Raw genomic sequence first — 12000 nt, 5'->3', positions numbered from 1 at the left:
CGCCGAGTTGATTCGGGATGACGTCAGAGTCTCGCGGGTAGCGGGACTCGCGGCGCCACCCAGAGGCTACCTTGGTGAGCGACATCCCCGGCTGCGACCAGGAATGATCTAGGCTTGTGATTGTAAGGGCGGGTATGGTGTCTGTGGGTGTGGGCGGGTATGGGGTTGCTTTCTCTGCCCAGCTGCTCAAACCTCATGAGGTGGCCTGGATTCCAGCCCGCATTCCTGTGCCATCGAAACTCTTGGATCTGTTCCTGCATCCTACTCACCAGTTTCCAACAGAGGGGTGTTTTGGTCATTTTTCAGATGTGGAAACTGAGGCTTAGAGCTTATATTGCCTCCTCCAATTCAGAATCCAGGGGCGACTAAAGTGATTTTTAAAAATTTCTTTCTCGCATTGAGTCTGCATTCTCTTCTTTTTATGTTTTTTTTTTTTTCTTGGAAGATGATCTCGCTATGTAGGTCAAGCTGGCCTTGAATTTCCCATCTTTTTGCCTTAGCTTCTCTAGTACTGTGATTACAGGCATATACCAACCACTATGTTCTCGTTCTCTCTCTCTCTCTCTCTCTCTCTCTCTCTCTCTCTCTCTCTCTCTCTCTCGGGTGTGTGTGTGTGTGTGTGTGTGTGTGTGTGTGTGGAGTAGTGCAGGTTGGTCTCAAACTCAATATGTAGTAGAGAATGACCTTGGATTTTCCACCTTGTACAACCATGCCTGGTTTACTCCAAGATGGCAATTGAACCTGGGGCCTATTGAATCCTGAGCAAGCATTCTTTTATGTGTATGTGTTCCAGGATTTCACTCTGTATCCCAGGCTGGCCTCCAATTTACAATGTTCCTGCCTCATTACCTTTAGCACTGGGTTTATGTCTATGTGTGTGGTGCATTTGTACATGTGAGTACCATCAGACTTCAGGAGGTCTGGAGCCAGATCTATAGGCAGTTGTGCTGGACATTGAACCTAAGTCCTCCACAAGAGCAGTGCTCATTCTTAACCCCTGAACCATTTCTCAAGTCCTTAGTTTTTGACATTACTGCTTTCTCTTTGTTCACTGCTTTCTTTTCAGTGCTCAGTAGTGTTTGGAACTGAGTAGATGCTCAATAAATATTTGTGGCAGAACCGAGTAGGCAGTTTGCCAAAGTGGTACATCTGAGATTTGAACCCACATTTTCCTAGCTCACAGAGTGTCCTCTTCCATGTCCACCCACCCTCTCATTTTATGATCTCCCATAAAGAACTGAGTCAACCCAATTTCTCAGTTTATGGTTAAAGAGGCTTCTCTCTAGTTGTGGTAATTCATTTTTCCCTCCCCCTTTTCCAACTTTCTCCCCTCCCCTTCTCCCAAGACCTAGCCTCACTGTGCTTCAACAGACCCTGCCTGTCCTGTCCCACACATGGCATTGTCTTCTGTGTGGATGTATTTGCAATTTACAAACATGGTGTCCTGTATCAAGTGCATTCTGTTGTTTACATTTTTCCATTTTTGCGCTCAGTGCTAATGTTTTCCACATGCATCTTGTTTGCTGATTCTTCTAGCTGTAGGCGTGGTACCACTCCGGCTTCCAGAACTCACTCAAGCTGAGGTTGGCCTCATGTGCACATCACTACTGTTTCCTATGAATGGTGGGAGGCCTCCTCTTCCAGCAGGTGGATGTCCAGGTCATAGGGAGTTTACCTTGGCGATTTCCTGAATTGTGGCAAGTTGACACCTACCCTGAGGCTTCTGCCTTTCTCTCAGCCCCTGGTGGCATCCAGTTTCCTAAGAGCTGCAAGTTCTGATGAATACAAGGAGTTACTTCTCTCCTTCCTTGTCTTCCTTTTTTGGTTGGTTGGTGAGGGTTTTTTTTTGTTGTTGTTGTTGTTTTTTGTTTTTTTGGTTTTTTGTTTTTGTTTTTTTGAGACAGGGTTTCTCTGTGTAGCCCTGGGTGTCCCGGAACTCACTCTGTAGATCAGGCTGGCCTCAAACTTAGAAATATGCCTGCCTCTGCCTCCCAAGTGCTGGGATTAAAGGCATGCGCCACCATTGCCCGGCTGGTGAGGTCTTTTTGACACTGGCATCTTCCTATGTGGCTCTTACCAGACTGGAAATCACTATGTAGATGATGCTATAGGTCTCCTTCCTCAGGTTAATGATAGGATTAAAGGCTTACCACTATCCATGGTTTCTTCCTTCTTGCCTCCCCTTTTCCTTCCTTCCTCCCCCCTTCCTTCCTCTTCCTTTTGTCTCCTCCCTCCTGCCTTTTCATATTTATTTACTTATTTACTTACTGTGTGTGCACACAAGTCTGTGTGTGTATGCACACGCATGGCACACATGTATGTCAGAGAACGTTTTGTCCACCATGTGGGTTCTGGAGTGTCCAACTCAGATTGTGGGCCTGTGGCAGATGCCTTTACCAGATCCTACCTTCTCTGTTCCCTCTGCCCTTCTTTTTAAAATGTTTATTTGTGTGTATGAGTGTTTTGTCTGCAGGTATGCCAGTGTATTATGTGTTCGTCTGAAACCTATAGAGGTCAGAAGATCCCCTGGAACTGGAGTTAGTTCACAACAGAGTTGTGAGTGGCCATGGGGTTGCTGGGAACCAAACCCCTGTTGTCTGGAAGAGCAACAAGCACTTGACACCACAGAGCCATCTTTCCCCCGTTTTAAGTACTTTTCCCATTGAGTTGACTCACTGAGTAATAAATCTATCTCATGTTATGCCAGTCTTACATTGTTGGGAGAAATCCTACTTGCTCTTTCTTTCTTTGCAGTCTGTCTTTCTCTTCTTGCATTTGTGTGTGTGTGTGTGTGTGTGTGTGTGTGTGTATGAGACAAATCTGTTCTTGGAGTAAAATATGCATAACATTAACTTGCCATCCTCACAGTTTTTCAAACAGTTGTTTACAAAACAGTTGTTCAGTTATGTATTTACAGTATTGTGTGGGCTGGGCGGTGGTGGCACATGCCTTTAATCCCAGCACTTGGGAGGCAGGGGCAGGTGGATTTCTGAGTTTGAGGCCAGCCTGGTCTACAGAGTGAGTTCCAGGACAGCCAGGGCTACACAGAGAAACCCTGTCTCGAAAAAACCAAACCAAACCAAACCAAACCAAACAATATTGTGTGGTCAGTCTGTAGAGCTTTTTAATTTTGTAAAATAGAAACTCAGTCTTTACTTAAAAACAACTTCCCCATTCCCACCACACCATTCTATTTTCTGTCTCTATGGGCTGCTTATGCAGACACTTCAGTGTGATAATACAATATTTTTAAATGTGTGTGTTTGCCTGCATGTATGTATGTACAAGTGTGCCTGGTGCCCACAGAGCCCACAAGAGCATGTCTAGTTGTCTGGAACTGGACTCACAGATGGTTATGAATTGCTCTGTGGGTGTGGAGAATGGAATTTATATCCTTTGAAGAAGTAGTCAGTGCTCTTAACTGCTGAGCCATCACTCCAGGCCATGCAGTATTTTTTCATGACTGATATTTCACTGAGAATACTGATAGGATTATATAGTTTATTCAGTTAGCTTAATTTGTGGGTGTGTATGATAGAAAAAGAACCTGTGACCTCTCCAGTGCCAGACAAATGTTCCAACACTGAGCTACACTCTCAGTCCCTAGCTTAACATTTTATTATTATTGTTGTTGTTGTTATTGTTATTATTGATTTTTCAAGACAGAGTTTCTCTTTCTTGCTGTCCTGGAACTCTCTCTATAGACCAATCTGACCTTGAACTCAGAGATCTGCCTGTCTGTCTCCCAAGTGCTGGGATTAAAGGCGTGCACCACAACCACCTGGATAATACGTTTTTATTTTTATCTATATACATCTCTCATGCTGTGATGTATACTTATCAGCCATAGTGGTCAGCTTTCCTTCTGTTGTACTTTCTGGAACATGAGTACAGCAGATTACTTTTTACTAAAATTTGGTATAGCTTGCCTGTAAGCTCTCTGTGTTGATAGAAAACAAAATCAAGCATATTTCCTCTTCAAAAGTCCTGCCCCTCTCTGAGGACTTCTTGCTGGAAAGTGAAGCAGTCTTAGTATGTGAAGCACTTAGCACCTGGGACTCAGGGGAAAGACAATAATCCTCCTTATTTATGATGAGGGATGAAGACACTGCAGAGGCCCTGAGACTCCCTTACCTTATGAGAGCAGGAAAGTCTCACAGTTGTTTACAGCTAGATTTCCGGGGGGGGGGGGGGGGGGGAGACAGACCAGTTCAACCCCTAAAGTAGCTCTTTCCTATCATTTATTTTTCCTCTAGTATGTAGGGGCACCTATTATGCACAATCACCTATAGATTCACCCAGACCCACAAAGTGTTGAGGTTCCCATGGGGATTCTGACTCTAAGCTCTCATAAGGGGTGGGGGTGGGGATAGCTAAACAATTCCAAGCAAGTAGTTTACCGCTGAGTTACAGCCCAGCCCAGTGTAACATTTTATTATTTTTAAGACAGAGTTTAACATACCCCATGTTGGCCCATGTATAACCAAGGATGACCTTGAATTCCTGATCCTCCTGCTTGCCACCTTCAGAGTACTGGTATTTTAAGTGTGTGCCACCACACCGGGTTTCCTTCCTTTTTTTTTCTGAAGACAAGTGAATCTAGAATCTAGATGTCGTAATTTATGCTAAGCATGCAAAATATAAGAGCCAAAGGGAATACACAAGTGAAGCGGTTCTTTTTGGTTTTCATTTTTCTATCTGGAACGCCGTTAATAGGGCATCTACAACTTAAATGGTGTGGCACACATACTAGAGCTGCAGCCCCAATAAAACCAACTGAGCACAACTGGCACGGGAGGTGCTGGCCGCGTCCCATGGGCCAAGCAAGGCCCCCTGGGCCCAGCAGGTTTAGGCCCCGCCCCCATCATTACGAACCAATCACGGCTCTTTTCTTCATTCCCTCCCTGTTAAGCTTCTGCCCTCAGTCAAAATGGCGCTTGCTCAGAAGCTGCCGAGGCGCTAGGAGTTGCCGAAACAGGTCCGGAAGCTACCGAGCGAGTCCGGAAGTTGCCGAAAGAGAGCAGCGGGGAAGGAGGATGGCGGATCTCATCGCAAGACTTCGAGAGGACGGAATCCAAAAGCGTGTAATACAGGAGGGCCGAGGAGAGTTGCCGGACTTTCAGGATGGCACTAAGGTTTGTGTCCATCCTCTCCCCCACTTCCCTAGCTTCTCTTGTAAAGTGCGGTGCGCATGCGAGGCGGGAGGAGGCCGTAGGTGAGAGGTTGCGCATGCCCAGAGAGCAGCTGCCAGTCACCGTACCTCTCACATGCCGAGCTCGACGCTGATTGGTTTGGATTTGTGTGCGAGTAAATTCAGATATGTCTACTCCGCCCCTTGGCTTTGCTTTAGGACTGCATTGGACAGGGGTGGGTGTCAGTCATCTCAAAATGGTTTTGATGTGGGTGTGACCTCGGTGCTGATACCTGTACCTGAAGGTTCAAAGCTCATGCAGTTTTATGAGTAAAGAACCTTCTGAAACCGTCTAGGACAGCCCTCATTGTTTACATAGGGAAACTGAGGTCCTGGAACTAAAAAACAGAGTCCCAGAGAGCTGGTTTTCCAGACTGAATTCCTACATCAGCTTTCTGATAGATAGATAGTAGCATTGCTTTTATATCTGGGCACCAAGTTCAGGTGCTCCTTCCCTAAGACACTCCATATATCTAGGTTTCCTTGCCCTTTTGCTGTAGATCTCCAGTCACCGTTGTGAGCTGGTATCAGTGAAGCCAAAAGCAAGAATTCTGTGAATGAATGTGTGCCCACTGGCCAGTGTTGTTAAGCCAGCAGGCAGAGAGTCTAGCCTGATATGGTGAGGGGTGAAATGTTGAGAGCAGAGAGCAGGCATGTGGTGGTAGTAATTAGCTGTGCTTGAAAAAGTGATCTCCAAGCTGGGCCCAGTGGTGCAGGCCTACAGTCTCAACCACTGGTGAAGCTGAGGCAGCAGGATGGAAAGTTAAAGAGCAGCCTGGGCTACAGCATGAGTTCAAGGCCAGCTGAGGACACTTAATGAGACCCTGTTTTAAAAATCAGAGAGATGGAGATAGAGAACAGGCTTTGGAAGAAGCCTGGCAAGAGGGGTTCTAGATGGAACAGCCTAGGATAAAATAATACAAGGATAGAGAAGTCTGTGAGCAGGGGCACCCAGTAAATAGGAGCAGGCAGGATTACACAATCAGTGGGAGTCAGGAGTGGGGTCTGTCCTCTGCTGGTGAGGTACTCAGTAGATAGAGGTGCTTGCTGCCAAAACTGATGACCTGATTTAGATCCCCAGGAGTTAAATGGTAGAAGGAGAGAAGTAACTTCTGCAAGTTGTTCTCTGATCTCATACAAGCACTATGTCACATGTGAGCCCCCAGATACATAAATAAATGTAATTTAAAAATATCACCAGCGTTAAGGATGGGGCTTAGTGGTAGAGTCTAGGATGTAGAGGCCTTGGAATTTCAAGCAGAAAAATAAAAGAAAAAGCCCAGCTACCAGTGAGTTCTGTGGTGTATGTTCATAGGTTTATCTCCCACAATGCTAGACAGATATTGTTGATTCAGTTTTACTGATGTGGAAACTGACTTCAGAGAGGCAGCACAGCCATGTAGCAGTTAAGAGTGTGGGTTCAGCTAACCATATCCTGTTGAGATTTCCGTTTCAAGCTCTCTTCCGTCTGCCCTCACTCTAACATGATCTTATCTAGAATCAACCTTTTGAAACGACTCCACACCCAAATCACTCCCAAATGTGGATGTCTGCCTCTCCTCACTTCTGCCCCTGATGGTGGAATAGCACCCCAGTATTCTTGTTTACCTGTTTGTTTGGCTGGTTGGCTGGTGTTTTGAGACAAAGTTTCTTTGTAGCCCTGGCTGTTATAGAACTCACTCTATAGACCACGATGGCCTTGAACTCAAAAGATATACCTGTCTTTGCCTCATGGATGCTGAGATTAAAGATGTGAGCCACCATGCCCAGCTATGACCATACAGTCTGAATCTCTTCCATCTGTGCTGTCTCCAGTCCAGGCAGAGTTGCCTGGGTCATACAGAATGTGTCCATCTTCCCCCACCCCCTTCCCTGTCCCTTTAAAAGTGACCGCAGCAATAAGAACCTAAGTTGGACTATGTCCCACTTCTGCCAGGAGCCACCCAGTGGCTGTCATTTCAGAGTAAAAACTCAGGTCTTCAACATACTCTATATGCCCTGTGGAGAACATCCCTGCTCATCGCTGGGACTCCATGCAGTCTGCACTCCTTGTTCACACTGTGACTCTGGCCTTGCTGATTTGAACACCCCACACGTTGACCCACTGTGTACTTTTGTACCTGTTGTTTCTTTGGCCTAGAAACTTACTACCTGAGTCCTTGCCTGACTCACTCTTTTCTTTATTCTTTATTCCTATCTCTGCTTAAAATTTGCCTCCTTGGAGAAACCTCTGCTCTACTTCTGTTATTTTTTTTTTCTCAAAATGCAGAAAAAAAAAAAAAAAGCAATATGACTTTCCTCTAACATAGCATATGGTTTTGTCTGGCTCTCCTTCCTATATTCTAGAAAGACCATGGGAGCTCCTCAGTGGCTCTGTGGCTTCTGTGTGGTTTACTGCTATATTTTTTGTGTCTTACACAGGGTAGGCGTATAGTAGGAGCTCAGTAGATCTATGTTGAAAGCATGATTGGAAACAGGCTCTGTCTCAGCCTTGTCCTCCAGGAGCCATGGGCCTCTTACTTCCTTGTCTGTTACATAGCTCTCACTGAGATGGTGGGATAAAGCCAGGTGCAGGGCTAGCTGGTGGTCCCAGGAGAGCATCATCCCTTGTCTTTAGAAGTAGGGCTGTAGTTGAGCTGGGGCTTTAGTGAGGCTTTATACCTTCACCTGATAGCCTATGTGGTTTCACAGGCCACGTTCCACTTTCGGACGCTGCACAGTGACAATGAAAGCTCCATTATAGATGACAGCCGAACACGAGGCAAGCCCATGGAGCTCATCATTGGCAAGAAGTTCAAGTTGCCTGTGTGGGAGATCATTGTGTGCACCATGCGTGAGGGGGAGATTGCCCAGTTCCTCTGTGATGTCAAGGTAACAGTTCTGGGGTCCGTGGCATTTGTCTAGCCATGCTCTATGTCCTATCCCCAGGGACCCTGCCCTGGCTTAGCCACTGACTTTGTCCAAATAAAGATGAAAGGTGGTGGTGATGCCTTTAGTCTTAGCACTCTCTCCAAACTACCACCAGGCTCCTGGTTTACATCCTAACCTCTATTCTTTTTCCTGTCTATAATCCAGACTCCAGCCAGGGACTCATTTTTAACTGCAACTGGCCCATAGGACCCATTACTTCATACTTCTATGGCTCTTGGTCACTGTTAGGGTGGGGCATATGTGGCTGCTCACATGTCCCTTTGGAGTCTGGTCCCTGCTCATGTCTTCTCCTATACAGCAAACCCCTTGCCCTTCCTTCTCACTCATTTCCTACAGCCTGCCCCTTCTTCATTCTTCAAAGCCAATTCGTGCTTATCACCACTGGGAAGTCCCCCTGGCTGCTAAGGGTTTTCTTGAACCCCTCTTCTGGGTTCTTTTGCCTTTATGCCCTGTGTTAAGATCTGGCCTTCTGTCTAGTTGTACCCACACATGGTGGGAACTGGCTTTTTCTTACCTCTTGCTTCCAAATGGAGCCAACCCAGAGCCCTTTGTCCAAAACCATCTGCATGTGGATGCCTGCAGGCATCTCTGTGTGCAGAGAGCAGGGGGCAGTGGGGAGTCTGTTATGTGAGTTCCTCCATCCCTACATCTTTTCTAAGGTTAAGTCTTCTGTTTCTATCCTCCCAGTGTTTTGTTTGTCCTGGTACCGAGGACTGAACCCAGGGCATTGCACATGCTGGGGAGATAGCATACCTCTGAGCTATATACTGAGCCCTACTCTTTAGAAACAGTTGTTGGGTGTGTGCGCACGTGTGCGAGCATGCATGCATGGGTACTCTAGACTGGCTACTGAGCTCCTCCCAGCTGGAGTTACAAGCACAGTGGGTCAGTCACACTCAGCTTTGACATGGGTGCTGTGAATCTAAACTCAGGTCACTTTACCCTTTGAGCCATCTCCCCAAGCCTCTGATTTTTGCTTTTTTTTGTTTTTTGGATCTCTGCACTGCCCAAGATGCTCTTGAATTCCCAGACTCAAATGGTCCTCCAGCCTCAGCTTCCTGAGGAGTAATAGTTGCACCAATGCACCAGGCAGCTCCCCTGGGAATTGTTTTTTGTTGTTGTTGTTTGTTTGTATTGTTTTTAGAAACAGGGTTTCTCTGTGTAGTCCTAGATGTTCTGGAACTCACTCTGTAGACCAAACTGGCCTCAAACTCAGGGCTCAGGGCTTCATCTACCAAGGTGTACATCACCATGCCCAGTTTCCCTGGGGATTTGAAGTTGTGCCCTGTGCCCAGCTCTGAGATGGGCCTTGACATGGATAGAAGGATAGTGGAGCAGGAGAAGGGAGAGGTGGTGCTGGGCACAGGATGTGGTAAAGAACTTGGTTTGTGGGACTCATCCCTAAGGAGAGATGGGGGGGGGGGAGAGAGGAGAGACCAATACCGGATCCAGATGGACAGGACACGGAAGCGAATTGTTGGTCTGTTTGTGAGTTAGGCAGGTGCTGGATTTGATAGCCAGAGATCATGGCAAAGCTGAAGGCTTTACTGTGAAGGTAGAAAGGCATCAGAGGAAGCCAGGCAGTGGTGATTCAGGAGGCAGAGGTAGGCAGATCTCTGAGTTTGAGGCCAGCCTTGTCTAAAGAGTGAGTTCTAGGACAGCCAGGGATACTTGAAGAAACTCTGTTCCAAACCCCCACCACTACCCCAAAGAAGAAAGAAAAAACAAACCAAAAAACCCCCAAAAAACAAAACAAACAAACAAAAAAAAAAAAAAAAAAAAAAAAGAGAGAAAGAAAGAAAGGAAGAAAGAAAGAAACTAGAGGGAGAAAAGCCTCCTGGTCTCCCTTGTATGAATGGTGATGTTGAGACTCTCTTGTGCCCAGTGAGTACCTGCACACATTGACGGCGCCTCTGCTGCCTTCCTGCAGCACGTAGTCCTGTATCCTCTGGTGGCCAAGAGCCTCCGCAACATCGCTGAGGGCAAGGACCCTCTGGAGGGTCAGCGGCACTGCTGTGGGATTGCTCAGATGCATGAGCACAGCTCCCTGGGTCATGCAGATCTGGACGCCCTGCAGCAGAACCCTCAGCCTCTCATCTTCCACATCGAGATGCTGAAGGTAAGACCCCCCTTTGTCTCAGAGGGGACACTAGCCCTACTACCTCCCCGCTATACCCCGCTGTTCAGGGTTGGTCTGTGGAAAGGGGCAAGGATAGGGAAACTGTGGAAGCTCCTAGGGCCCCACCCTTCTCAGCCTCACTGATCACCTCTTTGGGGAGGACTGCCCACCCACCTTGAGTCTTCTGTCCTTTGTGAGCCCATCTTTTCCTCCATAGTTGGCCAGCTGGCCGGCTGGCCGTGCTTTAAAGGCACTAGGGGTTTAGGTGGTTCCTCTTGTCCTTATAGGTTACTTTCCATGGAACATAAGCTCTGCCATGGGTGTTTGCCAGCATCTTCACTGTTATGTGAGGTACTTAGTACTCGGTATGCCCAGGCACGTAGGGACTGATGAGTACGTGCTAAGAGACCAGCGGTCAGGTGACATGGTTTTCAGCATCTAATGTCAGAGGCCCAGGCAGCCTTGCGCTGGTCAGGTTTGCTGCAGAGGACTCCAAGGTGCCCCATGGGCTCTGCTTTGAATTGGTTCCTGCCTTGGCAGGTGGAGAGCCCTGGCACCTATCAGCAGGACCCATGGGCAATGACAGATGAGGAGAAAGCAAAGGCAGTACCACTCATCCACCAAGAGGGCAACCGGTTATACCGCGAGGGGCAGGTGAAAGAGGCCGCTGCCAAGTACTACGATGCCATTGCCTGCCTCAAGAACCTGCAGATGAAGGTATATCAGAGGCTGCAGTGGGGAGGGGACACAGAGGAAGCCTGGCTGGGGCTGGGGCTCAGCCTCTCCACTTTCCTTGCCCCCACACACCCCAGGAGCAGCCTGGATCACCTGACTGGATCCAGCTGGACTTGCAGATCACACCGCTGCTGCTCAACTACTGCCAGTGCAAGCTGGTGGCTCAGGAGTACTATGAAGTGCTGGATCACTGCTCTTCCATCCTCAACAAGTATGATGGTGAGCACCAGGCCCCTGGCAGTCCAGACTGCCTCTTCCCACCCAGCGCTATGGCCACTTGGCCCTCGCCCTTAGCTTTGACATCTCTCCCTTCAGAGCTCCCCACAAGAGCCTGACCAGAGCATCCATGCCAGCATGGAAGGGTTGTGTCCAGGAAGTATGAGCGGTACAATGTGACAGGATGCCACTGGTGCGCTGTTCAGAGAGTAGCTCAGCTCTCCCCCCATGGTGCGCCCAGGAGCCAGAAGACAGGCTGGCCAGTCTCCTCTCAGGCCTCCTGCATGCCTTCTGCTTTCTGGTGTCCCTACAGACAATGTCAAGGCTTACTTCAAGCGGGGCAAGGCCCATGCTGCTGTGTGGAATGCCCAGGAGGCCCAGGCTGACTTTGCCAAGGTATTGGAGCTCGACCCTGCCCTGGCGCCTGTGGTAAGCCGAGAGCTGCGGGCCCTGGAGACACGAATCCGGCAGAAGGATGAGGAGGACAAAGCCCGCTTCCGGGGCATCTTTTCCCACTGACAAGGCCCCAGTTCTGCCATGCTTTGCCATGCCATTCCCTGCCCTGCCAAGCCCACTGCTGCCACCACCTGTCAACCCCCCACTGCCACCTTGTGCTTCTGTGTATATAAAGGCCTTATTTATCTCTCTGGCTTTGTGGAGCTAATCCATCCCGAAGGCTGGTCATCACTGGCTAGGTGCTTGGTAGTCAGTGGGAGGGAAGAGATCAGGTTCTTACCCTCATCCCCTAATGGTTTGTGCTAAAATCTCTGGGAATTTCTTTCTGGCCAATACCAGCCTCAGGAGCCTC

General features: G+C 48.1%; 1 protein-coding gene across 3 annotated transcripts; it reads left to right on the top strand.

The window, feature by feature from the left end:
* Nucleotides 1-30: 30 nt before the first annotated feature.
* Aip (AHR interacting HSP90 co-chaperone) lies at nucleotides 31-11839 on the top strand. 3 transcript variants are annotated; one of them, XM_034498399.2, is made up of 7 exons: nucleotides 31-74; nucleotides 4913-5135; nucleotides 7883-8062; nucleotides 10053-10241; nucleotides 10782-10958; nucleotides 11054-11195; nucleotides 11506-11839. In XM_034498399.2, exons 2-7 carry the CDS (start codon nucleotides 5037-5039, stop codon nucleotides 11709-11711), a joined length of 993 nt encoding a protein of 330 aa, XP_034354290.1. In that variant the 5' UTR covers nucleotides 31-74; nucleotides 4913-5036; the 3' UTR covers nucleotides 11712-11839. The 3 variants fall into 3 exon arrangements, with proteins under 3 accessions (XP_034354290.1, XP_034354299.2, XP_076771138.1); XM_034498408.2 differs by lacking the exon at nucleotides 31-74 and having other exon boundaries at nucleotides 11054-11187; XM_076915023.1 differs by lacking the exons at nucleotides 31-74; nucleotides 11506-11839 and adding an exon at nucleotides 11292-11461.
* The last annotated feature ends 161 nt before the right edge of the window (nucleotides 11840-12000 follow it).

The sequence above is a fragment of the Arvicanthis niloticus genome, chromosome 1 (assembly GCF_011762505.2).
Source record: "Arvicanthis niloticus isolate mArvNil1 chromosome 1, mArvNil1.pat.X, whole genome shotgun sequence".
Taxonomy (NCBI): domain Eukaryota; kingdom Metazoa; phylum Chordata; class Mammalia; order Rodentia; family Muridae; genus Arvicanthis; species Arvicanthis niloticus.
Note: the sequence above shows the minus strand (reverse complement) of the source record. Positions and strands in the feature narration are given on the sequence as shown.

Excerpts from the sequence above, each read along its gene's own strand:
- Aip (XM_034498399.2), top strand. The coding sequence starts at position 5,037 with ATGGCGGATCTCATCGCAAGACTTCGAGAGGACGGAATCCAAAAGCGT. Across the intron at positions 5,136-7,882 it reads ACTTTCAGGATGGCACTAAG|GCCACGTTCCACTTTCGGAC; the intron begins GTTTGTGTCCAT and ends GTGGTTTCACAG. Across the intron at positions 11,196-11,505 it reads CATCCTCAACAAGTATGATG|ACAATGTCAAGGCTTACTTC; the intron begins GTGAGCACCAGG and ends GTGTCCCTACAG.